This window comes from Peromyscus eremicus, chromosome 5 (genome assembly GCF_949786415.1).
Source record: "Peromyscus eremicus chromosome 5, PerEre_H2_v1, whole genome shotgun sequence".
NCBI classification, from domain to species: domain Eukaryota; kingdom Metazoa; phylum Chordata; class Mammalia; order Rodentia; family Cricetidae; genus Peromyscus; species Peromyscus eremicus.
This window is the reverse complement of record NC_081420.1, coordinates 44,551,131-44,573,096: the sequence shown is the minus strand read 5'-3', so window position 1 is coordinate 44,573,096 and position 21,966 is coordinate 44,551,131. Positions and strand designations below refer to the sequence as shown.

Genomic DNA, 21,966 nt, shown 5'->3' with positions numbered 1-21,966 from the left:
TGGGTCTCTGAAAAGATACTCTTTAATTAGTTGCAATTCTAATAAAAATGTTAACAATGTTCTAAAGCCCATATACCCACAAATGCCTCTAAGAAACTCCTCTAATGATCTCTGACTACAGTGTCTAAACATTTTCAAAACTGTGATATCACTGAGTGACTTGTATAAATGGGCCCCAGCATGCTGAGAAGCATTTTGCTTTGTCTGTGGTTATCTCTGTGATTAGGTCCTGACTTCCTCATATTTTAGTGACAATTTGAGAATAAGCAAAATGGGCTTCCTGAAATGGGAAACTTGGTCTTATTCTAGGGTAAATGCTTGAAAACAGATTTTATAATCTAAGATGGCCTAGAACAGGGCTTAGAGTAGGCTGTATCAATCCAATTGCAGTTCAATGAATACTCTACCCAAGATGGCCAACATATGTATATATTTAGTCTTCACCATTTTATATCAGAAGAAAAGATACTTCTCACAGTCCTACAGTGCTTATTCATTCATTTTCTTTTTTTCTACTTCTTTTTTCCCCTCTTATTGAAAAACAAAAACCTGCTGAAAGAGGGAAATTTAGTTTCCTCCAATAGAGTGACACGGGGCATATCAACCACTCCAGGGCAGGCCTTATGTTCAGGAGTAATTCACCAACATGTATGGACCCTAGTTCTTGTTGTTGTTGCTTTCATGTCGTTACAGTTTAGTGTTTTTTGTTTGTTTGCTTTTCTTTATTTTTCTTCTTGAGTGCAGTTTTATTTTGTTTTCTTGGTTTTATGGAGTTTTGTTATTGTATTGGGTTTTTGCTTGTTTTTGAGAAAGAACTTAAATTTGGGTGAATAATCAGGGAGAAAAGGTCTAGAAGGGGAAAGGAAGAACAGGATCAAAATATATTTAAATATAAAAATTGTTTCAAATAATAAAAATGTAATAAAAAATAAAACAAACAAACAAAAAGGATGTAGTATCATTCCCTATTGCTTCTGAAAAGTTTTGGCTTGAAGACTATTTTGTCAGATATTAAAATGGATACACCAGCTTGCTCTTAGTTCCTTTTGCTTAGAATATCTTTTCCCCTTCTTTTACTCTAAGGTAATGTTTACCCTTGATGTTGAGGCTTGTTTGTTGGAAGTAGGAGAAGGATGGATCCCGTTTTCACATACATTCTGTTCATCTGTATCTTTTTATTGGGGAATTGAGACCACTGATGTTCAGTAATAGCAAATGAGCAGTTTGCTCATGTGTGTGTGTGTGTGTGTGTGTGTGTGTGTGTGTGTGTGTGTGTGTGTGTGTGTGTATTTTCCCTCTTGATTTACTGATATGGGATTATTTATTCCTTGCATTTTCTTGGATGTGGTTAACCTTTTTACATTGGAGTTTTTCTTATAACACCTTTTGTAGAGCTGAATTTGTAGGATATTGCTTTTAGATAGATTTATGGAATGTTTTATTTTCTCCCTATATTCTGATTAAAAGTTTTGATGGTTATAGTAATCTGGGATGGTATCTGTGGTCTAATAGAATCAGCAGCACATCTGTCCAGGCCTTTCTGACTTTTAGAGCTTCCATTCAGCAGTCAGATGTTATTCTAACTTGGTGTTATTTGTATTCTAACTTGGTATTCTAACTGTTAATTGGTGTTTTTCCCTTGCTGCTCTTAATATTATTTCTTTGTTCTGTATATCTAGTGTTTTGATTATAATTTGCTGAGAGGACTTTCTTTTCTGGTTCAATCTATTTTGTGTTCTGTATGTTTCTTGTACCTTTACAGATATCTCATTCTTTAGGTTGGAGAAATAGTCTTCTATGATTTTGTTGAAAATATTTTCTGTGCCTTCAACCTGGGCTTCTTCTTCCACTATTCCCATTATTCTTAAATTTGTTTTTTTCATTCATTAGAACATGGGAGAGGTTAGAAGGAAGAGATATGGGCTGGGCTGGAGGGAGGAAAAGGAAGATGGAAGTGATGTAATTATATTCTAATGGAAAATGTAATAAACAAATAAATACTCAATTCTAGGAAGTATTGTAAGGCCATGTGACATATGGTGAAACACTCAAGAAAATGGATTCAACTTTAACAAAATGAAGGCTAGAGCATAAAAGCATGGCTCACTCTATCAGCCCCACTACTAACACCGAGTCCTGTACTTCACACAGTTTCATCTAAGCCACTCTATTCCAAGTAAGGACATTCAGATCCTGGGCGTTTCTGCTCCACCCATTCTACTCCTCTACTCTAGGACTATACTTTTACTCCCTAGGAGGCAGGCTGCTGTTTCTCTCTTCCCTTAGCTTTGGCTTCAGAAGATATATTTCAGGAAAACACATCTTTTTTCTCCCACTTATGCCTACATAAGGGATTAAAATCCCTAGGCATACAACCCACTAAAGAAAGTACATTTTGTTACCCTTATTTCAGTTTCTTACTGATAAAATGGGACCATATCAAAAGGATTTGCTACCACTGAATCTCATGCAGACACAGTAAAAGTGGGCCCTGTCTCCCCTATCTACTTCAGTGAAAGAAAGGTTGCAGTCTAGGCGAAAGGTAGGCCATAGAGATAAACTGCTCTTCAACTTTGCCTGTGGTTAAGTAATCTTTTTTGGATGAAAGAATGGAGAGTTCATTTCTAAGAGTATTTTTAAAATGGAAGTTTTGTTGAATCAAGGCTGAGAGCAGCACAGGTCTATAGAAATAAACATAAATATTTCAAAGGCAGTTTGACAGCATTACCACTTAGGAAAACAACAGCTGGCTTCCCCACCAGAGCCTATCACTTCCCTAGCTGTGGAGATTGACAATGTTTGTGGTACCAGACATGATAGCTTCATGTAGAGCAAATCTCAAATCAATCAAGAGTAGCTTGCTGTGGGATGTATGGCAAATGTGTTGCTAATTAATCAATAAAACACTGATTGGCCGTTGGCTAGGCAGGAAGTATAGGCGGGGCAAGGAGGAGAATAAAGCTTGGAAGTGAAAGGCTGAGTCAGAGAGACACTGCCAGCCGCCACCATGACAAGCTGCATGTGAAGATCCTGGTAAGCCATGAGCCATGTGGCAAGGGATAGGTTTATGGAAATGAATTAATTTAAACTGTAAGAACAGTTAGCAAGAAGCCTGCCACGGCCATACAGTTTGAAAGCAACATAAGTCTCTGTGTTTACTTGGTCGGGTCTGAGTGGCTGTGGGACTGGCAGGTGAGAGAGACTTGTCCTGACTGTGGGCCAGGCAGGAAAACTCTAGCTACAAATGGCGTCCAACGTGGTGGCAAGAGTTTCCACCTAAAAACTGAGAACAAAGATTCTAAAACGGAGCTAAAAACAGTTCCTAATTATCTCTCTCAAATGAGCAGCAGCTGCCAGTTTGAGCTTGTGGCGGGAATGAGGACTCTGCAAGTGGCACATTAAGCTGCATGGTGGATTTAGCCTTTGCAGGTACAAAACAAAAAAAGAGGTTTTTGGGCTACACGCTGCTTGGATAAAAGCATAGACCCCCGATAGCTCCCAGAGCTGGTGGTAAATGTAGCCATGTTGGGAAGCTGAGGTGGGCGGAGCCAACAGCCACAGCTGCTGCAGTTTAAGGCAAGAGATTCACAATAAGACAGATTCAGATGTAATAGTTTACAATGTGTGTAAAAGATACGTAGGCTTGAAAGAGACAAAAAAGGTGATATATAGAGTTATAGAAACAAATACATAGTTTTAAAAAATAAAGTCATTAAAGAGACAGTAAAGGTAGTATAAAAAATAAGCCACGTAAAAATGGATATTACACAGAGAATCTGGATTGTGTTGTCTTTGGGATTTTTAACTGCAGAAAAACATTTGATTGTAAAAGCTGTTGAGTTATGCCAAAATGTATATTTTAAAGGTACCTTGACTTCTAAATTTGGATATAAGGATATGTTACTTTGGAAAGGAGTCTCTGCTTTTGTTCCCACAGAAAGTCAAAGGCTATGGATTTGTTCAAGATTAAGATACATCAGATTTGACCAGCCAAGACCCCCTGAAAGGTCTCCGATGACACCATGGCCCAGATGATCCAACATCCAGAATGATTTCAAGGCAACTGGCTCAGACGATACACCCTCATGGACTATTCCATAATTCTAAAATTTTCTTTGTTTCCCCATAAGATACAGCGCCCCCTTCCAGCAGGAAGTAGTAAGAGAAGCTACGCCCAAATTCCCAAATTATATGTAATTTTACTTTGTTAAGGTTAAAACCTTCCTTTTTGGAAAAAAAAAAAAAAGGGGGAAGTGCTGTGGGATATATGGCAAATGTGTTGCTAATTAATCAATAAAACACTGATTGGCCGTTGGCTAGGCAGGAAGTATAGGCGGGGCAAGGAGGAGAATAAAGCTTGGAAGTGAAAGGCTGAGTCAGAGAGACACTGCCAGCCGCCACCATGACAAGCTGCATGTGAAGATCCTGGTAAGCCACGAGCCATGTGGCAAGGGATAGGTTTATGGAAATGAATTAATTTAAACTGTAAGAACAGTTAGCAAGAAGCCTGCCACGGCCATACAGTTTGAAAGCAACATAAGTCTCTGTGTTTACTTGGTCGGGTCTGAGTGGCTGTGGGACTGGCAGGTGAGAGAGACTTGTCCTGACTGTGGGCCAGGCAGGAAAACTCTAGCTACAGTAGCTAGCTAATCCATAAACCAGTGGTTCTCAACCTATAGGTCATGACCCTTTGGAAGTCAAAGGACCTTTTCACAGGAGTTGCATATCAGATATCCTGTGTATCAGATATTTTAACTATGATTCATGACAGTAGCAAAATTACAATCATGAAGTAGCAATGAAAGTAATTTCATGGTTGGGGGGGGTCACCACAGTGTGAGGAACTGTATTAAATGGTTGCAGCATTAGGAAGGTTGAAAACCACTGTCATAAAGTCTTTCCATTCTTGTCCTAGTGAGTGCATGACTGGCCTGTAGTGAAGCATGCAGAGTCCAGAACTGGGAAAAAAATAACACCAATGTCTTTTCTTCCCTAGCAGCCTGTATGGCACCTTCCAGCAGTGGGAAAAAGGAATTAGCATGAAAAGTTTCCTGGTCAGCTCTAGCTTGGTTTCTCTATGTCCTGCTATCAAAGAATATGGTATCTCTAGTAATACAGATTTACTACTAGTTATGATAGGGAACGAAGAAAAACAGCAATAGCCAATACTGTTTCCATACCTCCAGCACTTCCCTAAACAATAATTCATGGAGAGGTAACCCATGTTAGTTTCTAAACTAGTGGGTTTTCATAGGCTTCTTCATGGATCCTTGGTTTTGGTTAATGCCTCCCTTCCTTTCCCCCATTCACCTATCTATATCCCCACATAAACCTTAAGTCCCTACTAGCTGCCCACAATTCTCTCATATCATGTATATTCTACTACTCTTCTCTTATATTTTTATTTGAATTTCAAGATCATAATTTCTCAAGTAACTTCATCTATATTTCATTTAACCTTTACCCTGCGCCATATTTCTATCCCCATCACTACCTGCTTGAACTTCTCTGCCCAACCCCCGATATTCACTTCTTCTAAATTCATCTTACCTATATTCTACTCCCTTTCTTAAATGTGTCTTTCACAGTGGTCCATTTCTAATTTCATGGCTTCTACATGTACAATAGTTAAACACAGAAAACAAGATTTAAAACTAGGACTCACATATAAGAAAAAACATTTGGCATTTGTCTTTCTGGGTCTAGATTTCCTCATGTAGCATAATTTTTGCAGTCCCATCCATTAATCTGCAAATATCATGATATCACTTTTCTTCACAGCCAAGTAATCACTGTCCATCTTCTTCTGATGGATATCCATCTATGTTGACTTCATTCCTAGCTACTGTTAATAGAGCATCAGTCAACAAGGATGTACAAATATCACTATAGAAGAAATAATGTCTTTGGGCATATATCTGGGTCATATAGCAGTTTTACTTATAGACTTTTGAGAAACATCCTGAGTAATTTAGAAAGTCAGTACACCAGTTTACACTCTTGTTGCACTTTGCAGTGGTTAATGCACAGACTCATAATTTCTCAAAGTACTGGAAATAGGTTACTGAGAGTGCTCAGTCAAGGTGGGTCATCTGTATCGACCTGCCTCCCCTAAGGACAACTAAGGGTCAAGAAACATTGCAAAATAGAGGAAAGATAGAATGCAAGAATTGGAGAACAGAGAAAAAAGCTATGAAATATTGCCTTCTAAATACAACTTGGCTATTGCACACATGGACACACATCAGCTGTGGTTACTTGCACAAGATGAAGGTTCTTAAAAACTGTCCTTCTTCTAAGACCGCCTACCGAGTCCTCACCAATAGTGCAGGTGCTATTAGCAGTTGACAACTGTTGAAGGAGGCAGAATAACTTTTCTTTGTGGAAGTGTCCACTTCCTCACTGCCCATGTCCCAGAGATATCCCCTCACCTACGCACATATGAGCAGCACTAAGTGGACTCAATGGGTTAAATAAACATGAAATTGGGAAGTAAATTTGCTGGGGGATTTCAGGAGAGAGTTGAAAGGAAAGCAGGGACAGTGTAGACATAATCAAGATACAGTGTAGATACATATACAGTTTTCAAAAATTAAAGTATTATCACTCACAAATAGATTTTGTTGAAGATTAATTAAGAGAAAGCTGGAAGCTAAAGTGACAAAGTCAGTCTAACAAAGAGAAACAGGGAAAGAAACAGTCAAGGAGAGCCCTTTAGGATCATAGTCAACCCCACTTGTGAGCACAGGTGTAAACATGTGCTTGACTGTCTCCAAAGAAGCAATCAGATCATAATTCAGGTAAGATATGAAAGCATAACTAAGCTATACCATCACCTATTAGAGGTTTACAAGAGCTTTAACAAAACACTGACAGGAAAGGCTAGGTGACTAAATGTCAAGGTGAAACAATTGCAGACACTCAGAGTTGGCACATGACAACATTGCAATGCAGGAAAAATAGATTTCTCATATTCATCCAAGTAACTATCACTAACAATGAAAAGCAAAAAAAAAAGGCTTCTGTTATAGGGAGTGGATCAACAGAACACTGTGAGCTATGTAAAGAGATAGTAAAGTATGGGAAATACACAAGAACAAAGCTGGCAATAGAAACTGCCTCTGAAGAGGTACAGATGGTGGATTTAGCAGGAAAAAAAACTTCAGAGTAGCTGTTATAAACATGTTCAAAGAACATGAAGAAAATGTGGTTAAAGGAAGATATGGTGATGATGTCTCATCAAAGAAAGAATATCAGCAAAGGTCATTTTTAAAAGAGATCAAATGGACACATGAGTCAGTAAGTACAATGATGGAGACAGCAGTTCCTTAGAGGATCCCAATAACAGACCTGACTAAGCAGAAAACAGAACTGACTAACCTTAAGATCCATGGAGGCCACGAAATCAACATAAGAGAGGAAGAATGAAGAAAAATGAGAGAGACTCAGAGAAGGACGGAGCATGCCAAAAGGTACCACTGACATAATAAAAAGTATGAAAAACTCAAATAAACTAAGGCAAAAAACTTTCCAAATGTCAAGAAGTTAATTTACAGGTCAAAGAAGATCAATAAACTCAAAATAGAATAAACAGTAGAACAACACTCAGGGAGACATTATTCACAAAATGTTCAAAGACAAATGGAAACTCCTGAAAAGATGAAATGAAAAACAACCCATCACATACAAGGAAACCAACTAAGATTAACCACATTACTTCTCATCAAATACAACAGAAATCAAGAGGCAGTGGAACAACCTATTCCAAGAGCTGAAAAATCTGTCAACCAAGAATCCAGCAAATCTCTTTCTAAAACAACAAGCAACATTAATGTTGAACACATAAAATTGTGAAAATCCATTGCTAACAGTCTTATATTACAATGATACCAAAGAAAATTCTTTTGGCTCAAAGTAAGTCATATCATATAGCATTCCATATACACACATACATGAATACACACTCACACATTTGTGCATGCACACACACATAGTATTAATAAAATAGTAATATTCAATTACAAAAATAATGTAATTGCATATTCCTTCTTTATTTTTCTATTTATTAATTTAAAAATTAATTTTAAAATACAAAAATATACAGAGAGATGAACTTGTGGACCTATACCATATAGAAATGTAGAATATTAAAAAATAAATGGCACAAACATTGAAAAGAAAAAAGTTACATCAGAATAAAACAGATATCAATATTAAAATTGAAAGGAAGGATAGATGAGCAGATGGAATAATACAATCTATAAAGATAATTTTTTCTTATTTCTTTTATCAGCTCCTATCAATAAATGAGCTAATGAACAGGTAGTTATCAAAAATGAAACAAATGGTCAGAACCATGAAAATTTTCCAACATCCTTCACTACCAGAGAAGTGGAAATAAAAATGATCCCAGACAGCATGGATATTATAAAAACAAAAACAAGTATTTGCAAATATATGGAGAAAAATAAACTCTGTATAGCACTGGGAATGTAAACTAATTCCACTTGGAAATCAATGCGGAGGTTCCTCAGAACACTAAAAACAGAAGTGACATATGATCCAGCTGTGCCACTTCTGGACATATATATATACACCCAAAGAACTCTAGAGTAACCTATCACAGAGACACCTGCCCATCACTTTGGTGCAGCTCCACTCAACAGATAAAGAAGATCTGGTACATAAGCACCACAGAGTCTTATTCAACCACAAAGAAGAGTGAAATTGTCACTTCTTGGGGGAAAAAAACGAGTACAAGTAGGGATCATCACATTAAGCAAAAAATAAATCAGATGCAGAAAATTAAGTATTATGTGTTGCTATCATTTATGAGACCTAGAATTCTTCATAGATACATAAAGAAATGCACACACACACACACACACACACACACACACACACATATATCAGAAGTAAGAGTAGGAAAAGAAATGATAGGAGTGAGAAATAGAAAGAGGAGAGACAACTAAAAGAAGACATGGGAGAGTGAACATGGTTAAGGTATATGATGTACTGAAAAGATACTGTCTATATGGAAACCGGGATATTATATATGATGAATATCTATCAATGAAAATGTTTTAAAAGATTTAATATTATGAAAAATAATGTTGAGGTATTGATTTTAATATATTGAGATGTATTACACAAAATATGGCATACACATGTATAGCATTCATCATGATAAAAGGGAATATTCATAAGGAATATATGACAAAAATAACTATGTGTGTAAAATAGAGTCCCAAATTCAAAGAAGAGAGTAATTTCATAATAATAGTTGAAGATTTTAACATCTAATTCTTAATGATTATTACAACTATGCAAAAAATTTCAAAGGAAATAGCATCAAACAACAGTATAAACAAATGAGACCTAGCAGACACATAAAATAAACCAACTGACTACACATCTTCTCAAGAACACATGGAATATTCTGCATCAAATGTAAGGTCATAACACATCAATAAATATGAAGGAACTGAAACCCCACAACACAATGAATAAAATTAAAATATCAACATTAGAGTTGAAAAACATTTGAAAATTTAGAACTTAATCAAGACATTTCTAAATAATGACAGGTTTAGAAAAATGCTTAGTATTCAGCTGATTTTGAGCCAGAAATCCAAGAAAATTCAATAGGATAAGAATAATCTCTTTGCTGGGTGGTAGTGGTACACATCTTTGATCCCAGCACTCGGGAGGCAGAGGCTGGCAGATCTCTGTGAGTTTGAGGCTAGCCAGGCCTGTAAAGTTAATTCTAGGACAACTAGGGCTATACAAAGAAACCCTGTCTCAAAAACTCAAAAAAAAATAATAATAAAATAAAAAGAATAATCTCTTCAACAAATAGTAGTGAGACAAGTAGATATTCATATGCAAAATAAGGAAGTTGAATCCTGTACTTTCTCTCAAAATAGAACATAGGTCTAAACATAGGCTTAAAGTTATAAAATATTTAGAAAAAAATCAAGAGCAAATATTCCTGTACTTTGAAGTGGCAATGGTTTCTTAAATAGAATGAAAAACACAAGTGATTGAGAGAGAAAGAGAGAAGCTACAATATAACAAGATTAAAACTTTCATGCTACAAACTACCAAAAAGTAGTTGAAGATGTACCTCAGATGAAAGAGTGTTCCTAGCATGCAAGAAGCCCTGGATTTAATGTCCAGCACCACCTAGACTGGGCATGGTAACATATTCCCGCAACCCCAACTCTTGAGAGGTAGAGACAGGGGTAGGAAAAGCTTAAGGCCATGCTCAGCTACATGATGACTAGGAAAAGCTTCAGGCCATGCTCAGCTACATAATGACTTTGAGGACAGCCTAAGTTACATAAGAAATAAAGAGTTAAAAACAACATGAAAATACTAGTAAATAAGAATTTTATCTAGAAGTCTACAAATTCTCACAGTACCATTACAAAATAACAATGTAATGAATTTAAAATAGTCAAAAATATGAGTAGGCATTTTCAAGTGAAAACATAAATAATTAACAAGAACATTAAATTTTATACTACATCATTAGACAGAAAAGCAGAAACAAAAATCATTTCATATCTACTAGAGGTACTCTTCCATGTCCACCAAGATTATTACAATAAAAATGACAGATGACAATAACATTCACATGTAGAAAATATCAATATTGAAGAAATAAAAGGAGGGAAAGGAAAAGGAAACAAGGAAGGAGATAGAAGAGATGATAGGGTGAGGGAAGAGTGGTCTAGGAGGGAACGAGACTCTCATTCATTGATCTATACTGAATTCTTACACAACACAGGAAACTTTTTCATGGCCCCAAAAGACAGGACTGCACTATTTTGTATCTATTTCTCTACTTTTGTTTTAATTTGGAAAATATTGTAAATAATATTTCCAACTTTATTGAGACATAACTGGCAAATTGTGTGTGTGTGATTGTGTGTGTGCGCGCACACATGCATGGACAAGTTATACTTTGATTCACTATACATTTTGTTTATGATAATCAAGTTATTTAACACAGCCTCACAAGGTTAACTTTTCCTATGGGAAAATGAGACTACTTGTCTACTCTCCTCAGCAAATAAGATGATACATTTTTATTCATTGTAATCTATGATGCTGCATAGTAAATCCAGAAGTTACTCTCCTTCTAAGGTAATATTTATAGTGGTTAACACCTTCCCATTTTCTTAACCATTCAAGCTCCAGTTAGCCACCATTCTGTTTCTGTAAGTTTGAATTTCTCAGATTCTACATACAACTGAGAAAATAAAATATTTGCCAATATCTGTATGATTTTACTTAACATAATATCCTCTGGTTCATCCATTCGTGCAAAAGGAAGATGCTTTATTTTCAAGTGTCAATACTATTTTAATATATATGTATCATATGTTCTTTATCCTTGTATTTACTGACACTTGGTTATTTCTATATATTGGCTTCAAACGGCAGATACCTCTTTAAGACAATGATTTTTATCCCTCTAAGTATGTGTTGTATGGTAGATCTAAATTATATTAGGAAGCCACACAGTTTGATAGATTTTTTTTAAAGCTGAGTTTTGAAAAAACTGCAATAAACTTGAATATTTTTCCAAATATGACAATCAAATGGCTAACTGCTCCACACAAATCAGTGCTTAGCTCCACTGATGAACAGGGAAATGCAAACTTCACACCAGGGTGAAGGGTAGCAACTGTCACAAAGAGAACAGAAATCAGTGAGGATAGAAATCTAAAAGAAAGCTCACACACTATTGTTCCAAGCAGGTCAAATTTCTCCTCCCTCTGGTTAATCATTTTAGAAAATTTCTTAAAATACTACTGGTGATGAGTCTCTTTCAATCATAGTCCCTATCCAAACCTGCCAACAATATAAGTAGGATAGACTTTTAACAAATCATTCTGGAAAATCAAAATACAAAGTATTTTCTTCCATTGAGAGGTATAATGTGCAGCATTGGTATTGACTTTAACTATGCAGAAATGACCACAATTCACTTTAAGCTTCCAGTTAGGGAGCTACATAAGACTTTGAAGGTTTCTAAGTTATACTTTCTAATTATAAAAGTAACATGATTATTATTATAAAGAATATTTTAAAGAGTTGAGAAATAGATAGATAGATAGATAGATAGATAGATAGATAGATAGATAGATAGATAGATAGATAAACAATTTTGTTTCCTGCTTTTTCACCTTTATGAATGAAATATTTTTTAAAAATATAACAGAGGAAGTATATCGTTTACTGAAATATATCATATTATTCAATCCATATATCATAGCTACACATGTAGCTTATTTTTAACTTTCAGCTAGAGTACCTAGAATGCATTTTACAGTACACATTTTGACCCATTTGGGATTAGTTTTGTAGCAGTCCAAGAGGAGTATTGCTGAGTCAGAGTGCAGGCAGTTTAAAGTATCTGATGTGTATCCTCAAACTGTTGCCATAAAGTGTGGACCAGCAAACAGTGCTCACATGTCCTCTCCATTCCTAAATTTAAGCATGATCTGTATCCATATGTATGTGTGCAAATATACATGTCTATGAAATATACACATATTTTCAGTGTTGGAAAGACAAAAAATAAATAAATAAATTTGGCGCTTGACTGTGAACCATTGTTCTTTATTCCTAACACCGGGTTATATTTTATGTTTCTGGTTTATGTGGATTTCCTAACCGGGTATTCTGTCTTTTGCCTATTTATTGGGGCCTTACTGATTTCTATCATTTCTAATGTCTTGATGTTTCTGAGCAATAGCTTCCCAACATATTTGTTGCAAGAATTTTCTGATGTTCTATTCCATTTTTATCATCACCACTAGTAGTTCTATTTTTTTTACTTCTTTTACTTCTATTTATCAAATTTGTCAAGTTATTTTTGTGGCATGTTTTATTGCTTTGCTTAGCCTTTCCTTTCCTCGAAATATGTTTTCCATTAATATTGTCTTTCAATTGATGAATGGACAATGAAACTACGGTACCTTTACAACATGAAATAAGATTCAGCAGTAAAGAAAAATAAAATCATGAAATATGCAGGTAAACTGATAGAACTAGAAAGGATCCTACTGAGTGAGGTAACTTAGAAAATTACATGTTCTCTCTCATCTCTAGCTCCTACCTCTAAATCCTCAAATGAGAACCTGGAGTAAATGCACTCAAGAAAGTAAAAGGGACTATGGCAGTTGGAAGAGCACTAGAGTGACTATTAAGAGAGTAAAGGAGTTTGAGGGGAATTAAAATATTTGGGGAAGAAGCTTTATTTAGAGAGGAAAGAGGGAGATTAATACAAAAGGAGAGGAGGAAAGGAGTATAAAATAATGGAAAGTATTGCCGGGTGGTGGTGGCACACGCCTTTAATCCCAGCACTCGGGAGGCAGAGCCAGGTGGATCTCTGTGAGTTCAAAGCCAGCCTGGGCTACCAAGTGAGTTCCAGGAAAGGCGCAAAGCTACACAGAGAAACCCTGTCTCGAAAAACCAAAAAAAAAAAAAAAAAAAAAGGAAAGTGTGTCTGAAAGGGCCATAAGGAATCAAATTATTCGTTTGCCTAAAATTACATATAATACATATAAGAGTATGTGTCTACTATGGTGATATTTTATTTGTATGTTAATAAATAAAGTTGCCTGGGGATCAGAGCTAATAGCAAGCCATAGCAGAAGCTGGGCCGTGGTGGCACACGCCCTTAATCTGATCACATGGCAGGCAGAGTCTGTGTGTTAAAGGACACAGCCAGCTTGGAGACACACACCTTTAATCTCAATACCAATCATAGAGACCTGGAGGTCTGTATAGACGGTCAGTGACAAGGAGGTCATGTGGCTGGGTTTACAACCAATGAGAAGGCAGAACAGAAAGTCAATAAAAAGACAGACAAACAGGAAGTAGGTCTCTTTTTCGAAGGGGAAGGACAGCAGAGGCAGTGAGGGGTAAGAAGGCAGTTTTAGTCTCAGCTCTTAGCTATTGCTCTGACCTCTTGGGCTTTTAACTCTGCATTTGGCTCTGTGTTTCTTATTTAATAAGACCATTACATCTACAGTCTACCATACACATAAATAGTTCGAATGAAACCTTCCCACGTGTACTCATAAAGCTTCTCCGAAGAGCCATAGATTATCTAACAAAAACCTCAATAAGGGATGAGAAGCTCCCTTTTGAGTTGCTGGCCAGAAAATTCCAAGAGATACTCAAAACCAGCCATGAGGTTACCTAAAGAAGACCTGAACAGAGATGACAACACTGGACATGCTAACATGGGATGGCGTGAGAAGGGGAAATTCACAGAGCTCAAACCTAGACAAAAAACTTCAGGCAACTAAGGAATGATTAGAGTTGGAAGGAATAGTCTTCCCCAGGGAAGACAGTTGTTATTGATTATCCAATACCAAATGGTCATCCCTGAAATCATATTCATACAGGTAACATATAGACTGAACATTTTTATTTATATACTTAATAATATATGTTTATGTATCATATCTTATTACAATATTTTTAAAAGGCTATAAATTTGAGAGATAGCAAGGGAAACATAGGAAAGGCTACAGAGAGGAAAGGAAAGGAGGCAATTATGTGATCATATTTTAATTTAAAAAAAAGAGATAGTAAAAATGAACTAAGAATAGTTTCAATTTTTAAAAAAATCCTAGGCCATTTATTACTTAATAGGCATAAATTGTGACTAATAAAAATACTGTTTATTTCCTTTGAGTAAAATCAATCTTTGTCTACTTGACATTCTCTTTTTATCCCCTAAAAATCTGTGAAATATTTTTTTTAGTTTCCCTTCATGTCACATTCATTTATTCTTCTGTTGTCTACTAGGGCCATATTCTTTTAATTATTGTGGCCTGACAATATGTATGTGTCTTTGTTAGGGTTACTATTGTTATGATGAAACACCATCACAAAAGCAAGATGGGGAAGAGAGGGTTTATTTGATTTACACTTCCACATCACAGTCCATTACTTGAAGTATGTCAGGACAGGAACTCAAAAAGGGCAGGAACCTGGAGGCAGGACCTGATGCAGATCACAGAGGGGTGCTACTTACTGGCTTGCTCATCATGGTTTGCTCAACCTGCTTTCTTATAAAACCAAGGACCACTAGCACAGGCATAGCACCACCCCCAATGGGTTAGGCCTTCCATATAATCACTAATTAAGAAAATGTTCTACTGCCTTGCCTACAACCAGATCTTATGGAGGCATTTTCAAAATTGAGGTTCCCTCCACTTTGATGACTTTAGCTTGTGTGAAAGTGACATAAAACTATCCAGCACAGTATGCTACTAATACATGCTTCCCTCTAGTGGTGTACACATTTTACATACGTCTTTTAGACCTATATAATATTTGTTATACATCTTAATATGTGTGTTTATATGCACATGTACAAGCCATGGCATGTGTGAAGACATCAGAGAACAACTTGAGGGAGTCAGTTCTTTCTGTTCACCTTATGGATCCCAGCGATTTAATTTTGTCATCAGATTTGACAGTAAGTGCCTTTACCTGATGAGCTATCTCACCATCCAAATATTTGCTATTCCCACCCAAATATTTTTCCAAATAGCCCAGAAAAATAATTTTTTGGGCAAGTTGAAAGACATTCTACTGGGTCTTTTATTGCAATTATGGTTAAGCTGTAATTAATCCAGGAATAATTGATGTCTGAATAATATTGTCTCTCAGCTATGAATGACTACATCTTTACATTCCTTTCAAACTCCCGTCTGACTTTCAACCAAGTAATACAGTTAGTTTTCTATAAGAGCTTTCCATTTTACTTTTTGGTTTCCTCAAAAGCAGCCAGCAGGAACAAAGTCCCTAAATCTAACGATGCATTAGAAGAGAGAGATGATCATTTATTTTCTTTTCATGTAGCTAATATAGAAATCATTTAAGCAACAGTTTTTCTTTTTGAACTATGAAAGATTTCAATTTCACACGAAAATAAAAACTAAAAAAAGGAATGGGCAATCAGATAAATTGTTATTAAATAGAGCTTTCACAAAAGCAGATGCTTAAGACTTAAATTGTTTGACTGAGTTGGAAGATATTAACAAAAACTAAAATAATTACAAAATATGCAAAGCTGAAAATAATTCCTAGATATTTTTGCGATTGTCTAGGTGGGTGCCACCCACATTGCAGCCACTTGTGGCACCCAGAAACTTAAAGTGAGAATGTCACGACAACATCGCTACAAGCATAAAACACATAACAGGTTCCAAAGACCATAGAAATATTTAAATATCTCATCAACAATCTTTCAGTATTATATATATTTATTAATTAGCATGCCTTATTAGAATTCATTCACGGTCTCAAATTGTCCCCCAGAAAACAATAATTAACCTTTCCTGATATTCAACCTGTACATACCAAAAAACAGATTGTGTCTCTGGATGGAAAGGTCAAGATCTGGTAAAAGTCAATGACAGTGCTATGAAAGTCTACTTGGAAATAGTGTGAGAATGCTCAGAAAATGTAGGTTTTATATTTGGAACTTAGACATTAGCTGCATGCTGTGCAGGCTCATCAGGAAGAGATACAGTGTCAAAGACAGACACAGGAAGTCACTTTATGAGACACCAAGAAAATTGCCATGTCCTCAGATACAAGATATGTCAAAAATCACTAAATAGTAAAAGCTGGAACCCTACATTGTCATCTTCCTAATTACAGAGAAAAAAAAATCAATAACAATGTGATTGACCAATTACAAGAAACATTTAAAGGAATGAAGATTCCTTGGCAAGTTTCATGATGAAGACATTGTGCATCTCTTTGTTATATATTTTAAACTTCTGTTAAATTACTATATTGGAAATCTCACAGTTGTAGCTGGAGAATTTTTCTCCAGCTCCCACCGCCAAGTCCCGCCAGTCCCGGAGCCCACTTATAAAATAAACACACAGACTCTTACATTATTTAAACTGCTTGGCCGTTAGCTCAGGCCTATCATTGTCTAGCTCTCACTCTTATATTCAGCCCATTTCTATTAATCTATACTTTGCCACGTGGCTCGTGGCTTACCGGTACTTTACATCTTCCTTGTCTTGGCGGTGGCTCCAGCCGGTCTCTCCTCTTCCTCCTTCCTCAATTCTCCTCTCTCCTTGTCCCGCCTATACTTCCTGCCTGGTCACTAGCCAATCAGTGCTTTATTTATATAGAGCGATATCTACAGCACACAGTGGCTTATGTGCATCATCTCTGGCTATTCAAATACTCAGCTTATAATGCTTCTATGGCATAGAACACTTTCTACCTAATGCAGTCTGCAACTTCCTGCTTGACAGTGTGTCCTCTTCATTTGCTGTCCTCTACCATCCCCTCTCCTTACCAGATACCTAATAGGAGACCAAATACACAGCAGGCTGCCCATTCTTCTTTGTAGAATGAGGAGTATGAATGAGTAGATGAATTGCTGTGGTTTCCTTTGGGCCTAAAGCATGCCTTTTACATTTTCTTAAAGGATCAGTCAGATGCTGTTCAAGGCATTCCAGTGAGCTATCTAGGTGCAAATCAGTATGATGGTTCAAACAAGCTAATGTCTCTTCAGAATGTACCTAAGATTCCTAGATATGTATATTTAAAATGCACATGTTATCCTAACATATTACTAAGTTTCTTCTTAAATTGTAACACAAAAAAATTATACCTGGGACTCTTCTACTCAAAAAATACAATTGGATGTTACTGTCTTACACTCAATATTTTAAAATAAAACAAATTCAAATTTTTGTTATTCACCTAAATTTAAAATATATCATTTCTTCAAAAATTGGACATATTATGCCGAGATCCCATATATCAAATAACAAAAAATACTTGTAAATCATAAAATGAGTAATATATGAAAAATTTTATTTTTCATGTATCACATTTGGCTGTTAGAAACTTGTCTTAGTTTTGAGTTTTTATTGCTGTGAAGAGACATCATGACCATGGCAACTCTTATAAGAAAACATTTAACTGAAGGGGCAGACTTACAAGTTTCAGAGGTTCAGTCCAGTATCATCATAGTGTAGAGCGTGGCATGTGCAGGTACTAGAGAGATAGTTGAGAGTAGTACATCTTCCAGGCAACAGTATGTTGACTGAGATATTGGGTGGTATTCTGAGCAGAGGAAACCTCAAAGCCCACCCCTTGTGACACACTTCCTCCAACAAGGCCATACCCACTTCAACAAAGCCACACATTCTAGTAGTGTCACTCCATATGATAATATGGGGGCCAATTCCATTCAAACTACCACAGAACTATTTCCAGACAAACTATTTTACCCAGACCTTCATCAATAGGTTTCTTGTTACAGAAATCACATTTTATAGACAGAGTCCAGGTATTTCTCTATAGTATTAGACAATGATATAAGCCTTGTATAACTCCCTGAAGCCCAAGCAACTCCACTAAAGAATAACATTAGTCAAAGATATTTATTATCAGGGATGTGTGTGTGTGTGTGTGTGTGTGTGTATGAAAGGTAGCCATGTGGTTCCTCTGGTGCTTACTATATGAATATTGAAGGCATTTTTCACCCAGATGCTCAGAAATTTTGCCAAAATGTGCTAAAATAAAATCACTTAAAGAATATGAGCTAGCTTTGAGATTAATAAAACCACTAACTTCACAGACTTTCACAAATGATGAGATGAAAACAACAGTTTTCAGCCATCAAGTATTTCAATACTTCACTTTGTTTCTATGATACATTTATCCCATACGAAATATTTACAAAAGGAGTTGTAATGGCCTTCTGGGACAAGAAGAATAAGATTCCTGTAGGAAATGTTAAAATTAAGTTTGATGAGATGCGAAGTTAGAGACGGCCGTTAAGAGGCGGCCTGCCACCACAGGGTGGGGCTTTGTTTTGGTTCCTGGTAGAGCTGCAGGTGTTTGGCACCAGTTAAAATCAGAGCCAGCTGTGATATTTCAATAATCCTGATGTTTCCCTCACAATATTTCTCAGAAGTGATGCTTCCTGGTGATGTCTTACACCTGACATATTCAACTTGTGTGGTACAAATGGAAAAGTATGGTAAATAACACCCATTTGTGACACCCTTTGCCCTTCTTCCCCACCCTCAGGTCATAACATCAAGGACAAAGAAAAACATGGGTGCTCTAATCATTCATAGTTTATAACTAAACAGTTCAATATAAGATGATGATACTCAAGAATGAGCAGAAACAGTCTGCAGGACAATCCTGAGGCAGGCTAGAGTGCTCCTTGATGCTCAGTGTAGATAACAGCGCTTTAAAAACCCTCTCTGTAGTAGAATCCATACCTAGTTTTGCAAGAATTTGAATAGTTTCTATTAAAAGCTGCATTTTCTTTTAAGTTTGTTTGAATTGGAAACCCGCAAACCACAATGCAAATTATGCACATGTTCCCAAGGGCATGTTCATAAGACCATGCTGAGGTCATCTAGTAAGCTGTTGAAATGTCTTAAGAATTCCTTTAATGTACTGCACAATCTTAGCCTGATTTAAAAAAAAAAAAAAAAAAAGATCTTTTAAGAACGTACTTGGGAAACAGGCTAGCTATTAAAATCTACATGTAGATAATCAATATTACACTGTATAATGCCTCGAGTGTCCCTCAGATAATTTGTCATTGGGGGAGGAATACAATAAAGCTATCACTTCAAGAATTTTCAATCAAAACATCTCAGAACTATTGGTACATTCAGACAAAAGGCCCTGTAGTATTTGTGACTAACAGTGGATACTCACAGGGTCACTTGAGCCATTCAAAGATCAGATCATTTCATCAGAGGAGTAAGAGGTAGACAATCTTCCATTTAGCCAAGACAAAGTATATCATCTGTTGCTTTTCAGTTGAGATAAAAATTCAAGTTTTCTTGGAAAATAGGAATGTGATAAAATTGTTGGGTTAGAAATAGTTTTTACCATCAAGTAAATTTTCATTTTCTACGAAGAATTTCCAACCACGGGTAGAATGTCACTTGATAAGTGACACACCAAAAATCTCTTCTACTCTTTGAGTTTCCTGTCTCCCTTTCCCACATCCATAGTTGGACATACTGCTTTTCACCTCATCAGGGACTTCCTTCCTGTGCCTTGTTCCAGGCCTTGTACTTCACCCAAAGTGATTTCTAATTGAGCAAGCAGCTGTGCTGGCACAGCACACATGGGGCATGGGGCCACAGAACCGTGACCCATCTCCACATCTGAATGCAAGTGGCCAGTTCCTCGTACCTAGGGCCAAGAAACTCCATAATTCATCAGAGGAAAAGAATGGGAGGTGACTTCAAACAGAAATCATATGTCAAAAAGATACTTTCTATGGAAAGTTGAAAACTATAGAAGAATGTCAATCAGAAATGAGGGAGGGTTTCATACTTTTGGCAAAGAGTTTGTAGATACATTTTTATAATAAGGTAGCAGAGTATGATTTCAGTGAATGATCTCCATGGCTGGACTTAATATGACTCTGTCCATAGGCACAGGTAAATCAAGGGTACCTGTAACAAGAATAAAAACTAAAGGGCACCATCTTAAATACTTTCAGGTGCTCTGGTAAGGCACCATGACCAACACAATTTATAGAATAAAGAGTTTACTTGGGTCTTACAGGTTAAGAGGGTGGGAAACATAACAGCAGGCAGGTAGGCATGGCTCTGGAGCAGTAGATAAGAGTTTACATCTTGATTCTGTAAGCATGAGGCAGAGATACCTAGCTAAGAATGTGTGAGTCTTTCAAAACCTCAAAGCCCACTCCCAGTGATACACCTGCTCCAATAAGGCCACACCCCCAATCCTTCCCAAACAGTTCCAGCAACTGGAGACTAAGCTTTCAAACATAAGAGCCTATGAGGGACATCCTCATTCAAACCACCACAGGCACCATTATAATGAAAGCTGCAATTACATTGTTAGCTACAGTCTTCCCTGTACCCCTACTCTCTGCTAACATTCCATCTGATGCTGTCAACAGAGAGATAAAATTCTATTTTAACATTTGACATTTAAAGAAAATATAGTTTAGAATGTTCATAAAAATAGTAACCAATCCTGAAACTACTTTGCACTCATTTCCCTGAGGTCACCAAAAACAGTTCAACTAACCCTAACGATAAAACTGGTCAGCCCCTTTTCTGAAGCACAAAGGAACCACTTGAAATTTTAGGAAACCTATACTCTCTACAGTTAACTAAATTTTCGTTTGATGATCCATCAATCTACAAATATTATTGCATACCTGCTAGTTCAGTCAATTTTGAATTTATTTTTTAGAAACACATAGAATACCAAATTTATACTAAATTCCTACCACTTGGTATCTAGTAAACATAATAAGGAAACTGAATAATGAAAAATTCTTATAAATGGCCATTTATATTTTGATTTATTTTGTTTTTGATATAGGGTCTTACGCTTAGCCCAGTCAGCCTGGAACTTGCCATATAGTCCAGGGAGGCCTTGAGCTGATACCATTCTGTCTGCCTCAACTTCCTGAGTGATAGGATTACAGGAATGAGCCAACTTGTTGAAAATGAACAATTTTGCATGTCACATTAATGTGTTTTTCTGAAGTATTTTATACATTTTAACTAAGATTTTTCCCACATTATACAATTCTTTCAAAATTCAAATTTTTAGGTGGATAAACATTTCAAGCACAAGAAGAAGGAGGCAATCCATTTCTTTGATGGAACAAATAAGACCTCTTGAAAATTTCACAGTCATCTTCGATTATTTCTAAACTGTTAAGAGTACATTATTCCCTAGTGTTTACAAAGTCCAGAGAAGCTGTACATGTATATTTCAATACTTAAATTCCAAAGAAAGATCTAATCATGAATGAGGAAGACACATTTTTTTTCTTCTAGGGTTCAATTATCAATAGCAATCAGAGTATAACTAAACATTTTTGATAATAGGATTATGATAATTAGAACTTTTTGGTGGGTAAGAGGGCAT

At 36.3% G+C, this 21,966-nt stretch overlaps 1 protein-coding gene across 3 annotated transcripts in view; it reads right to left on the bottom strand.

Moving 5' to 3' along the window:
* Sugct (succinyl-CoA:glutarate-CoA transferase) overlaps positions 1-21,966 on the bottom strand; it is a 721,641-nt gene that overhangs the window by 354,206 nt on the left and 345,469 nt on the right. Inside the window, exon 12 of one of the 3 annotated variants that reach the window (XM_059263378.1) lies at positions 5,685-5,845. The exons of the other annotated variants lie outside the window; for them this stretch is intronic. Within the exon in view, the coding sequence (XP_059119361.1) occupies positions 5,843-5,845 (3 nt within the window). The 3' untranslated portion in view covers positions 5,685-5,842. Of the gene's footprint in view, positions 1-5,684; positions 5,846-21,966 lie in introns of those variants that run through there. 3 annotated transcript variants of the gene reach the window in all.